The sequence below is a fragment of the Apteryx rowi genome, unplaced genomic scaffold (genome assembly GCF_003343035.1).
Source record: "Apteryx rowi isolate R43461 unplaced genomic scaffold, aptRow1 scaffold_274, whole genome shotgun sequence".
Taxonomy (NCBI): Eukaryota; Metazoa; Chordata; class Aves; order Apterygiformes; family Apterygidae; genus Apteryx; species Apteryx rowi.
Genome location: NW_020449130.1, coordinates 862,111 through 882,466, shown reverse-complemented (window position 1 = coordinate 882,466; position 20,356 = coordinate 862,111). Strand labels below are relative to the sequence as shown.

Here is a 20,356-nt window from a genome sequence, read left to right as displayed (position 1 = left end):
AAGCATTTGAAAGTGCAATGCCAAAATCAGTCCACATTTGGCTACTCTGGTGTAATATTATTAGCTTTTCAACAGCAAACTGTTTATCAAGATAATATTCTCTACATAAAATAACCCTGTTGGTATCAGTTGTAAAGAACAGCAGCACTTTGCATACTGTGGAAATGCACATATGACTCAAAAATGAAACAATCTGCAGCTGCCCATTTTCAGTCTAATGCAGCTTTTAGAAGCAGAATGATTCCATTACAAATTTAATCGGCATAACTCTGGTGCTTATATCATGCTTAGAGAGCCAATATCACATAAGAATATATTTCTTTGTAATACTCTGGACTAGTATAAAGATTAGATTGATAAAGTAATATATATATATGCATATATATTACCTGTTCTTGCCTCTCCAGCCACTTGTCCACCATGGGATGACTGGCACTTAACGATGAGCGAGCATTGTCTCTCTGAAACTGGTTAGACCAGCTACTAGTATCTCGTGGTAGGCTTCTGTAGTTTTCATCTTTCTATTTTAAAAGAAACAAAAAAGTGTCTTATAAAAAACAACCAGTCCTTGCACATTAACAATGCAGCTGGTTATTAAAATAACACAGAAGGAACACCGATGGAGGAGGAAGGAAGCGGGGCTGCTCCCAGGGACCAGGCGTGCCCGCGGGTCGCGGCGCAGCGCGCTCGCAGCACGCACCTGCGCGAGGCCGCCCTGCCCGACAGCCCCGCAGCACAAACCCAGCCCTCGGCACCCGTCTGGCCTTCACCTCCTCTTTTTTCCTACTTAAAACTTCTAATGGGGGACTTCCCATGTACACGCTCAGCAAGGCTTTCAGAATATGGGGCTCCTTAGCTGCGTTCTTCCCCAAAGAAATTTACTCTACAGCGGTACAACTCAGGGACAGCTAAGGCCAATACATAATTCTCCCAAGTCTCTGGATGTAATCAGTTTTACAGGCAGAGCTGTCTCACTGCTCAAGGTACTGTCCTAAGAAAAGAAAAAAAAAAAAAAGCATGGTAGAGAGTCCAAAACTTGAATTTATTATTCCACATCAAAAGGAAAGTTTATGACTGATGATATACTTTTTTCTTTTAATGCCTCAATATTAAATGTTTATGTGTAACATATCAAGTAAAGAATTCACACTAGAAAATTTGTTAGAAAGCTTGTTTTCTTCAGTTTAGGAGGGTTTTTTTTTTCCTATCCCTGTTTGCTTGGCTTGCCTGCAAACATACAAATACGGGCACATATGTAAAACAGCAGCAGACGGAGATTGTGCTGACGGAGATACACGTATCCCATTGAGACTGATAAAAAAGAAATATTTTTTCTTTTAATTGATGAGTTATAGTTTGAATTTTCTGCACATCTTTCCCACAAGCTACAAATTCTTCAGCTTCTAAAGACAATTAGTCCTTGCCAAGTCCAAACACTAAAAGCCAATAAAAACACAGCAGCAGATCTGTAACGCTGGGAGTATCCTTAGCCCACCAGAGTCAACGGAACTGCCCATAATTTACAACAGGCGCCTTCCCTCCAACTGAAGTCATAGGTGCAACTGCAATTCTGCTTGCCTCTTCAAAAGGGGATTATAAATATACTATAAGGATCCTTTCGAAGCAGAGTATTTTTGCCAGTGAAAGTTTGCTTATCCACCCTCATACCAATGCAAACAGTTAAGAGAGAGTATTGATCTTTCTGATAGCTATTCATGAGCAAATAAAGTAGGATTAGAGTCAATATAATCTGCAACACTATCACCTATAGGAATCTGGAAAATCTCTGAAAAAATAAACAAAAAACAGTGCACTTCCATAGTTTAAAACTTTTTTTTATTATTTATATGGCGCACAGCAAATTTTTGACCCTCTTAGAAGAAAATACTTCATTCAATAAGCATAAGTCTTGCCTTCCCTATTTACTACATTAATAGTACCCATTTTTGGCACAATAGTAGTCCAATATTCTAAAATCCAGACTGTAGCACCAAATCTATCCTCCCATGTCCTTTATAATTTTATTTCTTGCAAATGTATAAAATGCTGCTAGGAAATTAAACTGTCGCTACCATTGTGATACATAGCACAGTTTTCCAAAGCTTCCACTGTGAGAGCTGCCTCCTTCCATCAGTACCAAACTTAAGTTTTCCCAGCTGATGACAAATTCTTTTCTAGAAAAGAACTAGAAAAAAAGTCTTCCATTTCAAGAAATGAAAGCTTGAATTCAACCAGCACAAGATATCCTTACAATAAAATGTCTGCACAGTAACCACCCTAACAAACCATCATCATAAATTAGGTTACCCTGCTGTAAATGATTTAGTTCAACAACTAAAAAAAAAATCCAGTTTTCAATGTGGTTAACCACACAGCAAACTAGAAAGAAACCTTCTCAGCCTCTTGTTTAGAAAAGGGATAGGGGAAGTCAGTCACTACTTTGCACAACTGTTCCTTAGCAGAGCCAAAACAGTGTGTAGGAATTAATTTTTTCCTGTTGCTTCTCTTCTCAAGTTTTCTCTTTTGGTGACAGAGGTAATGCAATTGCTATAAGCCAAAACAACAATTTAAGTTGTTTGAAATGATAGAAAGGCATAATAACAAAATCAGTCCAGACAAAGAAAGAGAGAGACATGTTCTGATGTACAAAAAAGCCCCCCACACAGTTGGTTCATGAGTTATTGTCATCTGACAATAAATTTTTATCTGACAGACGCTCACCTAGTCTGAATGAATAGAAATTTCTTCCTCATATGTAATGTGATGTTTTCTGTATTTCTACACTTCAAAGATAATTCCATTTTTTATGGATTCATGTGTACAATTTTCAATACAAACTTTTAAAAAAGGCAATTTTATCTATGCTAAACAAAAATCTCTCTCCACACAGTGCCCATTAGCCACATACAAAAGAGGTTTTTTGCAAGAGCAAAAGAGAAGGAAAAAAAAAGAAAAAAGTTCATCAATGGATGTGTTCTTCAGTCATCCAAACACTAGGTCTGTGATCTGAGTTATGCAAGGCAGTATTATTGCTTACACTTTATATTGGAATTTCTTGCTTTAAAAAATCTTAAGTGCTTCGGCACGTAACATATGTCAAATCACCTAAGCAGAGTCAAATTATACTTCTATTCAGTGCAGCTATACTAATGTCAAAAATTTTGCAAGGAGTTTACTCCTAGAAAAATATCTGTAATGACTAGAAGAATACGTTCATTCCCTTTACCTAAATATCTTTGCTGTCCTCCACTGCCGTAGAAGACTGCCTTCTCCTGCTAAGACGTAAAGCAGCTCCTTTTCTCCAGATGGCATTCCAAGTCACTCAGCAGTTTTTCTGTCCGTTTAGATCTACCAGCAGAAATAAGAGCTGGAACGTTACCCAGATAAGGTTCTTGTGACTTGTTGTGTTTTATAATGCTGCTATCCAAGGCCGCTCAAAACAGCACTAACGAACGCAATAAAATACTTTGCCAGTGTTGGAATCACACGTAGAATTACAGTGGTGCTAGCCAAAGAGTGAAATTTCAGAAAAACAACCTGCTGTAGACCAGTCCTACACCCGTTTCTTTGTTATTGCTTTTTGTCAAAAAGCGCTCTCTGTACTTCATTGGTGACAGCACTCGCGCAAGCATTAAGCTGGACCAGAAGCATAGGGAGACCAGCACTTTTAATCCTGATGCACGCAGTCCCTCTCTCGGACAGTTGCACAACAAAAACTTCAGATGCGAGGGGCCACTTGGCATCCCGTCTACACACTTATGTCCATTATTGCTCCTGCCAGATTCAGTTCAAAGATAGAAGTGCTAACAAAGTACAGAGGCGGAGAGGGAAAACACATAGCTGCAGCTAGGTGCAAATCCTGCACTGGGATTTACTGAACCAACTGCTATGCAGTTTGCTATAAAAGGTAAAATATGCAGATGAACAACCCAGAAAGCTTTTCTTCTATTCAGCATGATTTATTTAGAAACCCAAAACAAAGCACTAGCACACCTGCTCCGAGCATCCATCTGACTGGAAAAGTTGTGTGTTGCTTTAAACTTCAATACCTCAAAGAAGCCATCAGGGTCATACAGAGCATTCTCGCCTTTTCCAGAGCTGCAGCTGTCAGCCCTCCCGGGACTGCTGCTGACACGGATCATCAGTTACAATTAAATGCTCCAATCTTTAAAAAAAAAAAAAAAAAAAAAGAGCTTTTTTTCCCCCAGGCATCTTTGGGGACTGCAGGCTATGTCAGGTTTATAATATTTGTAATAGGAATCGATCAATAAAACACTAAATCTGTCAAATCACAGTATTACTGCTACTCTTAATCCTAGCATTTTGCAGGATTTTTAATGAGATACATAATCTAACACCTCAAGATTTAGTACCGTGTGGTTTCCCTGAAGGGATTTGCTGGAGGGTTGGGTGAAAGGGGATAGAAAAAGTGAAGCAATTTCTCTGTACTTCAATTTTAGATGATATGCAGTATATAACAAGCCTCTCATCAAAGACTCTGCTGCTTAGAGATGAAATGATGCATTCGCATGATCCACACACTTTAATACTAGCTATCAGAGCATAAACTCTGTAGTAATTTTATCCTGCAGTTGTAATATCGAAGACTCACCAGCATCCCTCTCCCAGCCACAACACCCTCCACACTGTAAGGTGACAGTGCCAAGTCTATTAGTTCATTTGCTGTTAGGCCACTTCCGAAATAGTTAAGAGGTTGGGTTTTCTTTTCCTTTTTTTTACTTTCTATATGTCCAATGTAAAGCATCAAGAGCTTTCAGTATTTTCTCTTGCTACTGCATAGCAATATAAAAAGAGTGAAGCAGATTGAAGACCTCTTTGATACAATTTTCTGGAAGGTGAACCCAAAATCTAAGTCAAGCTTTCACTTTAATTATTTCTATAGCAGATTATCTACCTCCCTTCAAGGATCTTTACTGAGAGACACCTTTGGGGGCATTCAGTTTTTTTGCTATGCCATCTTTGTTTTTTGTATACTGTAAGGTTTCAGAAAACATTTTGAGTTTGTTTTTAATCCTTCTAGCTTGGCTATGCAGAAAATACTTACAGTGGCATTATCAGGAAGCTCTTAATTTAATCTTCATTTCTTTATTTGGAAAAAAAAATAAAATGCAGAAAAATATATATTTTTCTAAATACAATAAAAGAAGGGTTTTTTTAAATGTAAATGTTTATCCAGAACAATAAGAATGCCATTTATAAACAGACATTCGATAAAAAGGAAATGTATGTATGCCCGTTCTTTACATTGGTGTAAAAGGACTATAAAATGGGTCTGGCAAAAATACAGAATTCACACAGACAGTGCATGCTACACAGCGTGCGTAACATGAATTCAAGGGAAACAGAAGCAGAACTGCCCATTAATCACATGGCACAGGGGAAGGAGAAAACAGGAAACTGGAAGACATGTCATGTGGTTGAGGATACAATATAAAGCAAGTTTTAATATATTAAGCACAGCAATAACAACAATTTAAAGAGTATTCCCCCTCCAAAAAAAACTTCCTGGTGACCTTGTGAGAATGGAAAAGCTGAGGTGAGCCCCAGAGATAGTCACTGATTTGTTCAAGCTCACAGAAAGTCTAACATTTGCTAAAGACTAGAATGAAGATTTCACATTCCCAGTCTTCTCCCCTGTATGCAAATTAGACTTTTTAAAATGTGTGTTACGTTTAGTTTTAGAATAATTGATACCAACACATTCTATCCTTGAATGGGGTGTCAGATTAGAATAAGATAATGTAGTGACCAGTAGTTACTACAGGTCAGAAACATCCCCAGTTTGGCCTAACGAAGGTCACAGAACCACCGCAATTGTGATGGCCTGAGACTGAGGCAAGAATTGTTCATGTTGATGACAGATGAGACAATCTTTAATCTTTTAAAATTATCCATTTTATTTGACAGATTTTAGGCAAATAAGTTTCTATAAATATATCTACTGGCTGAATAAAAGTTGCTCTTATTTCTTTTTATGCTCCACTATGTAAAACAGAACATGTTATCTTCTGGACAGTTATATGTCACACTCGGACAGGATTCTGGAAGGTGTTAACAAAACATCCATATAACTAATGTAAATACATCTCTGCCTGATGCAAACATGAATATGTAAATGCAATAACATATACATGTACCAGTTTTTCATGTTGTCTGAAGGCCTAGTAAACAGGTTCCTTGTATTTCTACTGGACTTTAAACAAATAAATGAGGGATAAGAATGACTGGATTCCCATTTCTCAAAAAAAGAAGGCTGTGCAAATGTCTATTTACAGGGAAAATATATTCTACATAGAACATTAATTAACTCAATAGATGTTTTGAACGTACAGAAAATCACTAAAAAAAACCCTCTTACATTGAGGTCAAAATTGGAACTGATCTCTCTATTCATCAGCAGCTTTTCATAAATTGATTGTGCTAAATTTTAACAGATTACCTAGAAAGCAGTTGTGCCACACACTGAGTGACTCTGTATAAACATCTGTATATCTTATGAGTACACTACTACTTGGGTGATCTTCCTTTTGCTCTCGGAAGACTCAGTTTATTTTACCATTCTACAGTTTAGTTTCTAAGCTTGCTTTTTTTAAGGTGTATTGAAGAGCATGACTTCAGAAGCTAAAATAATCCAGATATGGCATAGCCATCAGGTGCATATAACAAAGAATCAGTTCCGGTCACACAGTGTCAAGAACCGCTGATTTTAGGTCATTCTCTAAGGAGTAAAGTGGAAGAGGATTCCTGTGTTAAAGAATTACCTTAGCTTTGTGCCTCCTCTCAGCTCTAACCTTGAACATGGTTCATTTCCAGCTACCCATAACAACTGTCTTAGGATGCAGAATATGCATATCTAATATTTTATCCAGGAACACGGTGATTTTGCATTCCCTATCTACGATGAAAGCAAAAGAGAAGAATAACCACTCCCAAGTCATTTTCATTGCTAGTCCTTAGCCTGCCTCTACGGTTCCATGAATGGAATTAATTCCTTATGCATCAAGACTAGCTCATTAGATCCCAATGAGGGAAAAGACAATTTAAAAGTCAATGTTATATTTAACTTCTATCACCTTACGTTCCAAAATTTCCAAAGTTTTGCAATTCCAATTCATATATTCCGTGCTATTTTTTGATTGTCAAGCAAGGCCTGACTTAAAGAAAAAAAGCAATTACTAGGGGCTGTGATGAACGGATGTTCTTCTGTGCAGCTGGTGTTATATGAAGATATTTAGTGTCAAAGAATATGGGCTAAATTAAGACTAAAGTAAAAACTGTGAGACTGCCAACCCAAATCATTCCACTGATCTCGCTTGTTTACAAAGGAAAATCAAAAATGTCATAACCTTTGCATGTACACATGCAAAATCAAAAATTACCAGGCACAGTGCATATTGTTATTTCTCAGACTGAGGGACAGAAAAAAAAAAAATTCTTCCCCAGTTCTCTCTCTACTTATTAATCTCACAACCAAACCTCAAGAAAGAATGTGAAACAACCCCTGGTGGCTGATATTCTGTAATCATATTTCAGAAGTTGGATTTTATTTCTGTAAGCTTCTTAAGATGACATAAAAAAGCATGGTTTTCCATAGCTTCATTTTAATGAAAAATAAATGAATCAATGTCATGAAGCTACAGTTTTGATTCTTGTACCCATTACACTTAGAAAGCAGTTTTCCTTTCTCACTACTCTTTTTCACAAAAGTGAAATATTCACTTCACAATTATAGACTATCCCTGAGGAAGTTTGTTTTCATTTTTTAAATCCACATAGGTCTCTGTGACTTCTTTTAAAGCTAGTAAAATAATGACCAAATTAACAAATTAAAAATACTTGGAGCTAAGTTGCAGAGTCTTCTCTCATGTGACAATACTAATGGGATTATGTAAAAAGATTTGTACAATTAGATCTTCTATTTTTAAATTTTCTGAAGTGAGCCAATTCCCACCTCTTTTTGCTGTGCTACTTTAAAGGCCTCTAAAGATTTTTTGTTTATATCCAGCTATATATGAATCCTATATAGTTATCTGTTTATAGGCAATGTAATTATGCACAATCCTGCCATTTTCATCAGATATTTGATTTTGTACCCAAATTCATACAACACTTAAAGTCTATTGGATTTAGATGAAATATAGTATATGTAAAGTTTTGTTTGTCTGCTTTCAGTGTCAACATTCCTTCTCTCCCAAGAAATCAAACAAAAAGAAATTTAATTGCAGGAGCGGGAAAAATTTGCTAATGAAATAATTTCAAAAGTATGCTCTGAAGATAGGATTTAAAAAATGGAATATTAATACTAAATATATTTGGGGGGATAAGGGAAACAGCAACCAAATAGGTACAGGAAACTTCACAAGAACCTGATCTTTAGATCTTGAAATGAAGAATATCTTACAGACCACAGGTACCATACTTTTAAGTACTAGGTAAGTGCTTTCAGGTGGMCATACTGGTGCAACTGGCTATTTGTATAATGAAAAAATTGCATCTGTAGCCCTGAAAAGAAAAAAAGGGGGCAGGGAGGAAGAGGCAACCATTCTGTTGTCTCAGCCTAGCAAAACATGGTTTCCTCTTTCTCATTACTTGGACAAATATCTAGGAGAGCAATGATTTAAGGACAGGTGCAGATACATGATGGCAGTGCCCCAAACGCACGGCAAGCCCCGCGTGGAAGCGGCCGTAGCCCTCCGCCTGCAGCGAAGCAGCAGGCCGTTCACATCGCCAGCCCATGCCACAGACACGGCTGTATTCCATATTTAATACGATAAACAGGGCGCTCAGCAAGGCTCCCAGAAAAGTCCTCAGTTCCGAGGTCATCCAGCCACCCTCAGCTGGCTTGGAAATTCATTCCAGACCTTGGGCAGCAATCTTTCCTGAGGCCTGCTGGAAAAGGCCCATATACTTATTTAGACATCCCACTCGTAACAGCGTGGTTCTCGCTCACCTGAGCTGACAGCAGCCCTGTCACCTTAGGCTCCGCACCGTCTCACCGGGGTTCCCTTCATTTGGCTTCCTTCTCTATTAATTTACAAGTCTTTTCTTGTAAACTAAACAGCTTCTCATCATTCATTAGCTTTTGACCAGATGACTTTTACTTCATGTGCTCAATGGGCCATGCTCCTAAGTTGGCACACATATATATGAACTGAAGAGCTGGTTTATGAAAAGAGAGTAAACCTGTGTGGGTGATAGCAAAAAACAGCCATCCCCTTTTTATCCGGTTGAAAAACAAAGGTTAAGTGACATCTGTTTCAGCCTCAAATTCAGCCATAACAGAAATAAGCCTAGAAGGTGACTAGACTAGTTCCCTGCATGACTCCAAATTTTATTCGGAGACTACCTTTCTGGGTTGTCTTCCCTTGTTCTGTCATGCGACGAGTATTTCAAACACACTGACATCTCTTTCTTGCCAGCAACACATTCAGCCAAAATCCAAACCTGCTTTGCACCAATAAACAACCATGATAATATGAAGAAAAAGCATCTGCAGAAACTCTTGAACTGAAGTTTATAATGCAAATGCAGTGTAAGTCAACTGTTGTGGGTTGCAACTAAATAGATGAGAACAAGCCAAAATCCAGTGCCCACTATTGCCAAAGAAAAAGTACATATCTTTCTAAACTTGAAAAAGATAACTAAACCTCAACATCCAACTTCTTTTTATTTATTTATCGAATCTTTTATCAAGCTACTTTTTCAGGTGCAGAGTTTCTTCCTCCTCAAATCCAGGGTGAATAGTATTTTAGAAAAAATTGGGGGGGGGGGGGGAGGGAAGCAACTGACCAACCAAGAAAATACCCCAATGTCACCAAATGAAAAGGTTCCAGTTCTACACCTGAAAACCTCATATTTTGATTGAGGACTAAAACATAAATAATTAAAAGAAACAGACATAAACATTTAAAAACTGGAATTTGCAGAGGGTGTGTTTGTTTAGATGAATGGCAGAGGAAACCTTGGCTGTTCATTACAATATAAATTTACTTATAGCACGAACTCGAGAGCTTTGCGCTGTCAGTACAGCTTTCACCTTCTTTCAGAGACAGATGCTGCACACCGCATTTACTGTGGCGAAAAGAGGAACATCCAGGGCAGTTCCCACCGTGCCTTCGTCCCCAGCACGTGACCGGCTCCTGGGCCCCCTCGCGGCACAGCACTGCCATCCCCTCGCCTGCGCTCGCCCGCCGGAGACGCTGTCTGCCTGGCAGCCGCATCTGTCATCATACAGCAAGAGAGATGGGATAGCACAACACTGAGAGAAAGAGACATATTATTCCTATTTTACTGATGAAGAACAAAGATTAAGAGAGATCAGACTTGCCCAGCCTCACAGTGGAAATGCAAAAACAAAAAACCCACCAGCTCTAAGGCCTCTCTAGTATCTTATATACAGGTTCTTCATTTTATTTCTTCAATATCCACCCACTAATCTCCTGACTCTTCTTGGGGACAGAGGGGAAATTTGATAGATCGGCTTCCACAAACGGATGTCTCAGAGTGAGGAAAGGGAAAAAAATGAACGAGAGGGAGCAAATCGTAACCTAAACCACCTCTTGAGGGAATGGTGGCTTGCTGCATTTTTCCCTGCTTCCTGACACGTCTGGTCATGACTGGCTTCTGGATCCAAACAGTTGACTCCTGCCTATGTATGCAGTACTCAGCAAACGGAATAGCACAGCAGCAAGTGATACACTTGTTCGTTATCCCTCTGCACACCAGGCAAGGATTTTTCATTTTATGCCTCGCATTCCCAACTTGCTGCAGCAATTCCAAAAAAAGGCATTTCAGGCTCTCATTTCAACAAGACAGGGGGAAAAAAAAAAAAAAAAAGATGATGCTGAGAAATACTGCATTTGTTTTATTATTTTGAAAGTCAGGAACATTGAGTTCTCCCATAGAGACTTTAATTTTTATCGCACTGAAACACCACTAGCTGCTCTGTAAGGCAAGTCAGATTCTTCTCGGTGGTATCCAGTGAAAGGACAAGAGGCAATGAGCACATACTGAAACACAAAAAAATTCCGTTTAAACACAAGAAAAAAAACTTTTCTACTGTGAGGGTGATCGAACACTGGAGCAGGCTGCCCAGAGAGGTTGTGGAGGCTCCATCCTTGGAGATGTTCAGAAGCCACCTGGACACGGTTCTGGGCAAGCTGCGCTAGGTGACCCTGCTTGAGCAGTGGGGTTGGACCAGGTGATCTCCAGATGTGCCCTCCAACCCCAACTATTCTGTGATTATACAAAAGTCATGAATTTTATACGTGACCCAGGAGAAATATAAGACACACTATTTTTATTTTATCTTGTGCTCTGTTTGGGTACATTTGCTCTAAACTGTTTCATCACCACATGACAAGCTGACAGCAAAGAGTTTCTTTCTATCACAAAGAAAAAAAAACTAATGCACATAGTTTGTTTTTTAATTTCTGTCCATCTCTCTCCTATAGCAACATTTTCTGCATTAAAACACTCTATTTCAACATTTGTAAATAACTCTCTTTCACTCTTCCTTCTCTCATTATGTGAAATCACATCTGAAATGACAAAACTCATTAATGTCTCACCAAAAAAAGAAAAGCACTGCCCAGATATACCTGGATGAAGAAATCTCATGGCTATTGAATCCTTCAGAAGTTCTGCTTAAAACATTGTATTTTTTATTCTGAAAGCAGAAAGTTGTTTTCATTGCACAGTGGTTTAAACATATCACAAAGGAGATGCAAGGTGCTTTGCATTTTCTCTGTATCTCTCCTTAGTTGATTCTGTTGTATCTCCCCACTTTACCAACACTGCTAATCTGGTAAATGCTATCTCCCTCTTGGATTAGTATGAACAAAGACAGAGGCTCCCAAGAATCAGCAGCAGCACTTAGGTCTCTAGCTCCCAGAATGATGCCCAATCTTTTAGTCCACAGTTTTCCCTACTCAGTCTAATCTATTTACACTGTGCGAGTTAGAATCCCTAGCTATAAAATGGAACACACACATTCCATTATAGGGCTCTTAAACCCTGCAAATTATAATTAAAAGCTATTGAAACACTGTGTCTTAGCTGACAGAGACAGAGCAGACATGACTAAGCCATGTTAAAAAAAGACTGAAAGCCAAATGAAATTATGTCACATTTTAAATCTGTTTTTCACAGTGACATACCATTTTCGTTAAAGTTTCTCATATAACGCATACACGCTTTTCTCCTATCTGGACATATATCATTACAAAAATAAACTTTTATATTCTGATAACAAAGAGAGTTAGAAACCATTCTGTCTTTTTCTATCTTTCACATACATAAATTTAAAAAAACTGCAATCCAACAATCTGAAAAGTTGTACTGGCCAGTCTCAACCCAATAGGAATAGTAAAGATAACTGCAAGAGGAGACCGTGGCATCTCACAGTGGTTTATAGGGAAGGGATTTAACACTGATGAAACTTAGGTCAAAGAATCTCCCATATGGTTTCCAAATTCTGCCTCCGCAGTTTAGATAGCCTACAAAGATAAAGTTTCCAAGCAGGAAGAAAGCACATCCTAAAAAATTTCTTTATACAAGACGTGGCTATTCTCATGCTCACACTACATACACGGGTAAGCCCATTTCAAAACAAGACAAAACAAAACCTGACTGCTGAGTAAATGGCAAAGGCAAAAAGAACAAAAGCATAAAAAAGATGTGCCAGGTACCCTCAGCTGCATGTTTGCTGTTGCTGATCGGCCCTGCAGAGCCTGTTGCGTGCCATTTGCTCTGCTCCAGGTGGGTGAATCCAAGAGCAAGAGAGGCACAGGAGCCCGTGCACAACCATTCTTCTTTCTCATTGCTCTCTCGCAAGCTCTCCTTCTCAGCATACATTTTCACTTCCTTACGCTGTATCAGTGCCGTTATCTTTGAGGCAGCAATACACAAATCAAATTCACAAAGTCGCAGTGGGAAATTTTTCATCAGCTAGTTTGCCATGGTATAAGCCTGCATTAAGCAAGGCAGGTTAACTAGATAAGCTGTGCATATTTCAGAGAAGCAGGATCAAAGCAGATAACTAATTTGTAATGACATTCAATTCTTTGCCACAAATGGGGATGCAAATTAAAAAAACACATTAAAAAGATAAAGGATAACTAATTTGCAGTCGTTATAAGAGGCAAAATATATGGTTCCTGTATTTATGTTTTTTTAGCACAGTAACACAAACATCTAAGGGAAAGGAAACCTGATTTTCATTAATGCAACTCACATTTTAAGGCTGGCTAGTTAAGCCAATTTGGCTTTGGTACTGAATTATTAAGAACGTGATTCAAATTAACAATTATTTGAAAAACAAGAATATCAAAAAACATTTTACTGCAGTGCAAAAAACACCTAGGATATGCTTCAGCTCCACACAATCTGTTCAACAGTACAGTTCAACACAGTTTAAACAAAATTACAGCTTGCAAATCAGGTATTACCACAGGCCTTTGAGAAGTTATTTTTACTAAGAGACTTCTTCTTGTTTCATTAGAATGACTCAAGGAAGTAAGAGAAAGGATTAAGCCTTGAATTACCAGGTAATATGTCTCTCACACACAGAGCAGTATTTGAAAGTGATTTTAATATTCATTTTAAAAAGAATCCCAAGAAGTGAATTTACCTAAGAAAGCTGTTGATAATCATGAACCAATTTTGTGAATACTTGCATATATGAGGAGACCTAATCGTTTGGTTGAGACCACCCATGAGAAGGATATAGAAGGAAGAGATCAGGAATTACCCAGCTGAGTACAGTTACCAACATCACAATAATTTTTAAATAATGAGTAATAATAGTTCTTCAAATAAATAAGTAGCTGGGGACACAGCACATACGGTTTCAAGTTGCTCTTACAAGACTTAAGTACAGATGAAGATAAAGAATTGAAATTAATCAAGATCTTCCATTCCTAAGGAAACATAAAGCGTATTGCAATAGTATAACAATAAATATGATGCATCTTTACAATGGTGTGACACAAAAAAAAACAGAGCTGAGAGAACACTTCTAGATCAGTGCAAGGGTTTCATCCCAAAACATCCCATTTATCATAATAAATACATGTCTTAAGTTCAACACACAAACAGACCTAAGCAGGACCTCCTCCTAACCAAACTATCACTCTCTGTTCGTTCTTTTTTTCCTAAGGACACAGAGGAGCCTGATTTCCTGTTTCAGCTACCCCAATAACTAGGGTAGCATGACAATTTCTTCAAGAGAATCCATCAAGCATCCTACCTTTTGCTTCTTCCCCAGTGCCCTTTTCCCTTTTTATTGCCCAGAACTACTGGCATATGTCCTAGCTCTTCACAGCCTTCAGTGCATGGCAGCATTCCCACCCACTTCTTTTCATCTCATCTTGGGCATCTGCCTGTTTTCCTGCCATTCCAAATTCTTCTTACCCCAAATGAAATAAGCACCAACAAGGGGTCTTCTCTCACTTGCTCCTGAGAAATAAATCCCTTATGCCAGATCCATACAGTTTCCCTCTGACAATTCCTTCCAAAATTGGACAGGGTTTCTACCTGTCAATTATTTCTCTTTAGAGGTGAAGGGCTGAAAGTAATGTCACTTCTTAGAGTCAGTAGGTGGATGAAGCTTTTGGCAACTCTCCCAGAATCCCCTATCTTGTTTCTGCAAGACACGCACAGATATTGCTCGGGTAAAGTTGCAAATCTACAACTGTGCCGCAAATCTCAGCCCAAGAACATATGTTCTTGTGCTGTCAAGAGGGAGAACTGCAGTGAAAACATTACGTAGTGCCAACCGCCCACAAAAGATAGATGGGTGCTCAAGCCCAATGCACAAAGCAGAAAATTAAGAATGTTCTCTTTGCTTTGCTTGAAACGTCTCTGTCATCTATAATCAACGAAACAGTCTGGAACAAAGCACAGCCATCTCTTTTTGTTATCTGAGTAGCTGAAGAAAACAACCTAATATAAAAAAAAGCGACAAGTTGTTACTGTTCAAAAAGCCAAATATATTTGTAAAAATTTAGTGTCAGTACTTCAGTAAGTGTCTGGTGATAAAGACTACAAGAATGCACCTTTTGAAATAATAATACAAATGAAATTGTAGCTAATACTGGAAAAGAAAATGAGAGTTATTAATATCAATTCTTAACAGGAATGAGATTCACTACAAAATTTTGACTGGCATGAAGAAATCAATAAGCTGAAAACACAAAAGTGATTTAGCACAACTGAACTCAGCAGATTAATTCATAACATATTTTACACAAGCAATTACTATTTACTTCCAGTTGTTTAAAGCATCTTATCTATTAAAAGTAGTGCATTCAGTGATCTGCTCCATTCAGGAGATTAATGTATACAGTGTGTAAAAAAATCGTAAAAGAAATTATCAGTATCTGTTGTACTAACCTATATTAGTTCTCTCCCATCTTCTTCATTTAAAGTTCTCTTGTGCCTAGCTTCCAATCACTACATGCGATCAAATGAATTCCCTTCCATATTGGTCCAATAGACATCAAATATTTCCACAAAAATCAAAAGTACAACTAATGATGCAAGAAGACTAGTGTGAAAGATTAGCTGCTGTTCAATTCTCTTCAATTTCTGCTAACTTCAGACACTCCAAGAAATCTGATTATGCTACGCATGGCCCTCAATATCCATGCTTCTGGAGTAATGAAGTGCAGTCCCATTATGATTTCAAAAAAGTTATCTGAAAATGTTAACACTTCAAATGGATTAGATTATCTGTTTTCTTCTCCAGATCAGAATACTATAAAAGACAGTTTTCAAAACATGTATTTCTGTGACACACCACTACAAATAACAAAACATATACCCTTACCTACTTGGAACCCTGACCAAGCAAACACATAAAAATATCACATTAAACTGAAACCTCTTTGGTGCCTCTGTGGATTGTGGACCTCAAGGCCTATGATTATTTTATTTTTATTAATATTTTTGAAACAACCAGTACCCCATCAAAGACAGATGAGTTTATTAGCAGTAAGTAAAGACTTCATTATCTGGGCTGTGGTAGTCCTGGCTGCAGGGTCTTTGTGTTTTAATACTACATAGAATTAATAGTAACAAAGAAAAAATAAAACATCTATAACAAGCTGTATACTTTCCAACAGGATTTTGTGCTGTGCAGTCAGAATGGTAATCAACAGTGCAACTTTTCATACAAATGACTCACTTCTAATAGAAAATATATGTTCTTTTCCTTTTGAGTTTGATTTTAAATTACCATCACAATTTTGGGCAATGAAGTGGACTGTACAAAAAGGAAATATAGTTCTTTCAATTTTCAGTATTGCACTGAGAAATTTCTGCTGACTTCTCTAGCAACTAATACAGTTCATGTAGAGATACTGAAATCTTACTGAAAAAAATGAAGCAAAAAACACACTCTGCATTTCACTGTTTTAGTTTTAATAGTGTTCTCAAGCAGAGACAACATTTGCAATTTTTGTTTTGTATTACTTGGCTAGTGGCTCAGAAAGTAAAAAACTAGCAATGCTAGTCAGAAAGAGAGAACCAGACTAACTGCAGACATGCAGATTATTCAGTGGCAGTAGGATTTCTATGGAGATGAGTAAAAATCATTATAGACACGGCCTATTTGCATTCAAAGAAAATGTGTGTATTTAGGTCCTGCTTTGCAGAGTAATGAGCAATCAGAGCTGCAACTACAGTTGATGGCAAAATCAAATTTCTAGAACGCCTGCTGTGGATATTACTGGGAAAGTCTTAAGAAGGGGATACATGTATGACTGAAATAGTATACCCCTTATGATGTAGTTTGCTGGACAAAGCCTAAAAACAAAGGTTTAAACCAGGAGCAGGTGAGGGAAGGACAAAACAACAACAGAAAATTAAGGCACATTTCTCATTTATTAGAGAAAGGGGGGGGGGGAGGGGAATACCTTTCTTTCATGACTACTGAGTACTCCAGGGGTGTTCTGCTTGAGAAAGCCTGCTGTTGTGGACCACCTTGTAGGGTTTTTTCGTGATGGCTCTTCTGAAGAGAAATTTGTATCACTTACAGAGGTTGAGAGGCCGATCAGTGCAGGGTCACTACTACGTCGTACATGAAGAGGCATATCTGAAGAATAAAACAGACAGTAAATAAACACTGACTAGATTAAATACACTTTTCACATAGGAAAAATATTGTTTTAAGCTCTGGATGGGTGGTTTTGACCAAATGTGGTTTTACAGAGTAGCTAGTTATTGACCTCAGCATAGCTCCTCAAGGCCAAAGCGTGTTTCCTCAGAAGCGCAGCCTTGCTGCTTGAGTGTCTGAGGGGAAAACAAGGACCAGACAGAACTCTTTGAACCTAGCAAAGCTCTTTCACTTTTAAAGTACAAATACGATACCGCTAATATCCATGAGATTTTGTGTAGAATAAAAAATAGCATAAGCCTGAACAACTAACAGTCTACGGTCATTTACAGACCATTTTAAAGAGCAAGTAGATGAAGGTCTAAACTTAACAGCCTGGTGCCAAAATAAAGGGTGGACTAAGACCCCTTACTAAGACTAAGACTGTGCTGTTGAAGATTAAGTCCTTCCCCAGCACCCTGCTGCCATGATACGGATGTGGGCACCTGCGTATCAACCACTTCTTCATAGTGAAAGGCAGCCTCCTCTCCTTTTAATACGTACGCTCCATTCCTTTCTCAAAACTTCTGGCAGTGACTGTTTTCTCCATTCTTCCCTTAACTTTCTGACAGATGAAACAAGATCTGTGCTGATTTACCCTGATTCCCTTAGCCTTCCAGCTGGCATGACTGACAGAATAAAAATATTTCATTAGTAATAAATGATGCAGCAGGCAGGCAGACTGATTGAAAAGAGATCTTTTTTAACTACGTGAAGAGGTCAAATCCATTCTGGCAACTTTGCTGGCAAGTTAAACTTAGTTTCTTTTGAAATATAACTTAATTTTTCTAATTTCATTTATTATCCTGCAACAAATATCCAGACATCTATAGTCCCCTTGCTCCAACAGAAGTTTCATTGACTGCATTTGCGACCTCTTAGCACTGTCCTACTCAACACGAGAATTGAGGTGACCTGATTTATCAGTTTTATTTCTTTTAACTGCTGCATTCAGAACCTTGAATGCAAAATTGAAAAAGAAAAGGTGAAAGCTATGACAGGTAAGCAGCAGAGTTACTGGGAAAGGCACACTGGACAACACCTGAGAATGAAAACCAGAACTAGTTTTAATGCTTTGATGAAGCAGTCGCTGAAGAAGCTGAATGTGTCTCAAACACTAGAAAACACAACAACAGGAGTTTGATGAGTGAATAGTCCAAGTTTTGCAACATCTTTATGTTAATGCTACACGTAATAATATTAAAATATAGAATCCTATTTTGCATGGCATTAAAAAGACACTCAAAGTAGGTCATGCCACACACAAAAAGAAAATGTGTAAGTTTTTTTTTCTTGGAGCAACTGGGATTTCTGCTGCTAAGATATATGCTAGTAGTACATGACAGAACACCAAACAGTCATTCTATCTAAAGTCCAGTCTGGTCAATAATAGAGGATTAATAAATGTTTTTCCCACTATCAYTGTACTATTTCTCTTTCCTTTGAAAAWTTTTTTTTTTCATTTTTATAACAAAGATATTCACTACAGTTAGTTTTCAGCAAAGAAAATGTTTTATTTTGTACATATGCATATATGTTGTATTTAATAAAATGGAACTAGAAGTAATTAAAAGATATTTTAGGAAAGATCACTTTAATTATGCAGAAAGGCATGTTTGGTCTGAGTTAATTCCACTTAGATTTTGATTACTCAGTATGCATATTACTTATACAACTCATAACAGAGGTTTTCTTCTTTGATTGCCTTGTCTTCAACTACTTCAAGTTTCATGAAGCAGCTGAAGGTAAAGCCTCTCATTTGCCCCTAGATGGTAAACATAATAAAAGTACACTATCAAATCCCAAGAGACCTGTATAACACAGATGACACAGCTGTAGTCACAGGCAACAGCACCACAAAGCATAATGAAGTGACCCATTAACAACAGTATCTGTGCCGGCTTAGCTCTAAACATACACTCTCATTGATTAGATTAGCCTGGTCAAGAAAGTGGGTCTGTAGTATGAGTGGTGCCACTTAAGAAAAATACCCATCTATATCTATTCCAAGCAGCAACCTATGCGTATTATCCTGTTTGCCTTAGCTACCCACCCTACAACATAGAATTATCATTTCCAAGCAGGAGTTCACTTGCTCCTTATGCTTGTACATCTATATATAAGCATGGTGATAACAAAATGTTCTTTTATTTTTACACTCTTTCTTCAAATTACTTGACATAACAAAAGTTCATTTCAGTGAACTTTTTCTCTTCTACAGGAAGAGAAGCTGAATTGCCAACAAAGAAATAAAGAAAGAAAATGGAACTGAAGTCAGCACTTTTGGAGAAGAGATAGCAATTATCACTTCATTGCCTTTTTCTTTGTAACTAAAAAGTGACAGTTGGAACCATGTTCTTCCAATACAGAAAGTTAATTGTACAACAGATTCCAAAATATTAACATGCTCCAGAAAAAACATTAATGTGAAAAGTCTCCCTATGTAACCCACTGACTGATGAGCCACCTTTAATACAGCCAGTTTCATTTTCTTAAGTTAGCTATTGAGGCATTTTCAGGTATTTGTTGGACACTTCTCCAAATCCCCTAAAAAATGTTGTTCTGCCAATGAGAAGAAACAACCTGATCAATTCTAGCTTCTCTCTGTGAGGATGGTTCCATACACAAGGATAGGTATTGCTAACCAAACATCACTGATAAAGTGAACTACAAAACACAATCACTTGGGCATGTTGGATGTATGTAATACCAAGCTAAATTAGAAATTTAATTTTAATTTTTATTGCTGGCATGGGACAAACAAATGGAGCTAGCTCTACTGCATGCTGTTTGGATATGGACAACACCTCTCCAGCTATTAATCCAAGAATTCAATCTTATTCCCACCATATTAATCACCAGTTATAATCTCCTTTATACTTCTCTTCTGTTCTAGTTCAAGAGATTGTTGCTAGTCAGTTTTGACACCATCCGTTATAACAACAAAACCAAAAAATATTGAACACGTTTGCTCTACCAATATATTGTTCATTACAATCTTCTGGTTTACTTAAATTCATAGATTTGAAGAGAATATACTTTGAAATATTAAAAGGAAAATCAAAGGAAAGCAACTTAATAATTAAACCACAAGATGAAGTACACGAGGGACCAATGCAATGTCACTGATTCCAGGATGATGGCTGATACCGTTTGAAGTCTGTGGTTTCTTTGAAGAGT

The 20,356-nt window shown here is 37.7% G+C and overlaps 1 protein-coding gene across 1 annotated transcript in view; it reads right to left on the bottom strand.

Moving 5' to 3' along the window:
* Positions 1-20,356, bottom strand: part of PARD3 (par-3 family cell polarity regulator) — a 519,789-nt gene that overhangs the window by 261,302 nt on the left and 238,131 nt on the right. The window contains exon 5 of the mRNA XM_026068529.1: positions 16,938-17,116. Coding sequence (XP_025924314.1) covers positions 16,938-17,116 — 179 coding nt within the window. The remainder of the gene's footprint in view (positions 1-16,937; positions 17,117-20,356) is intronic.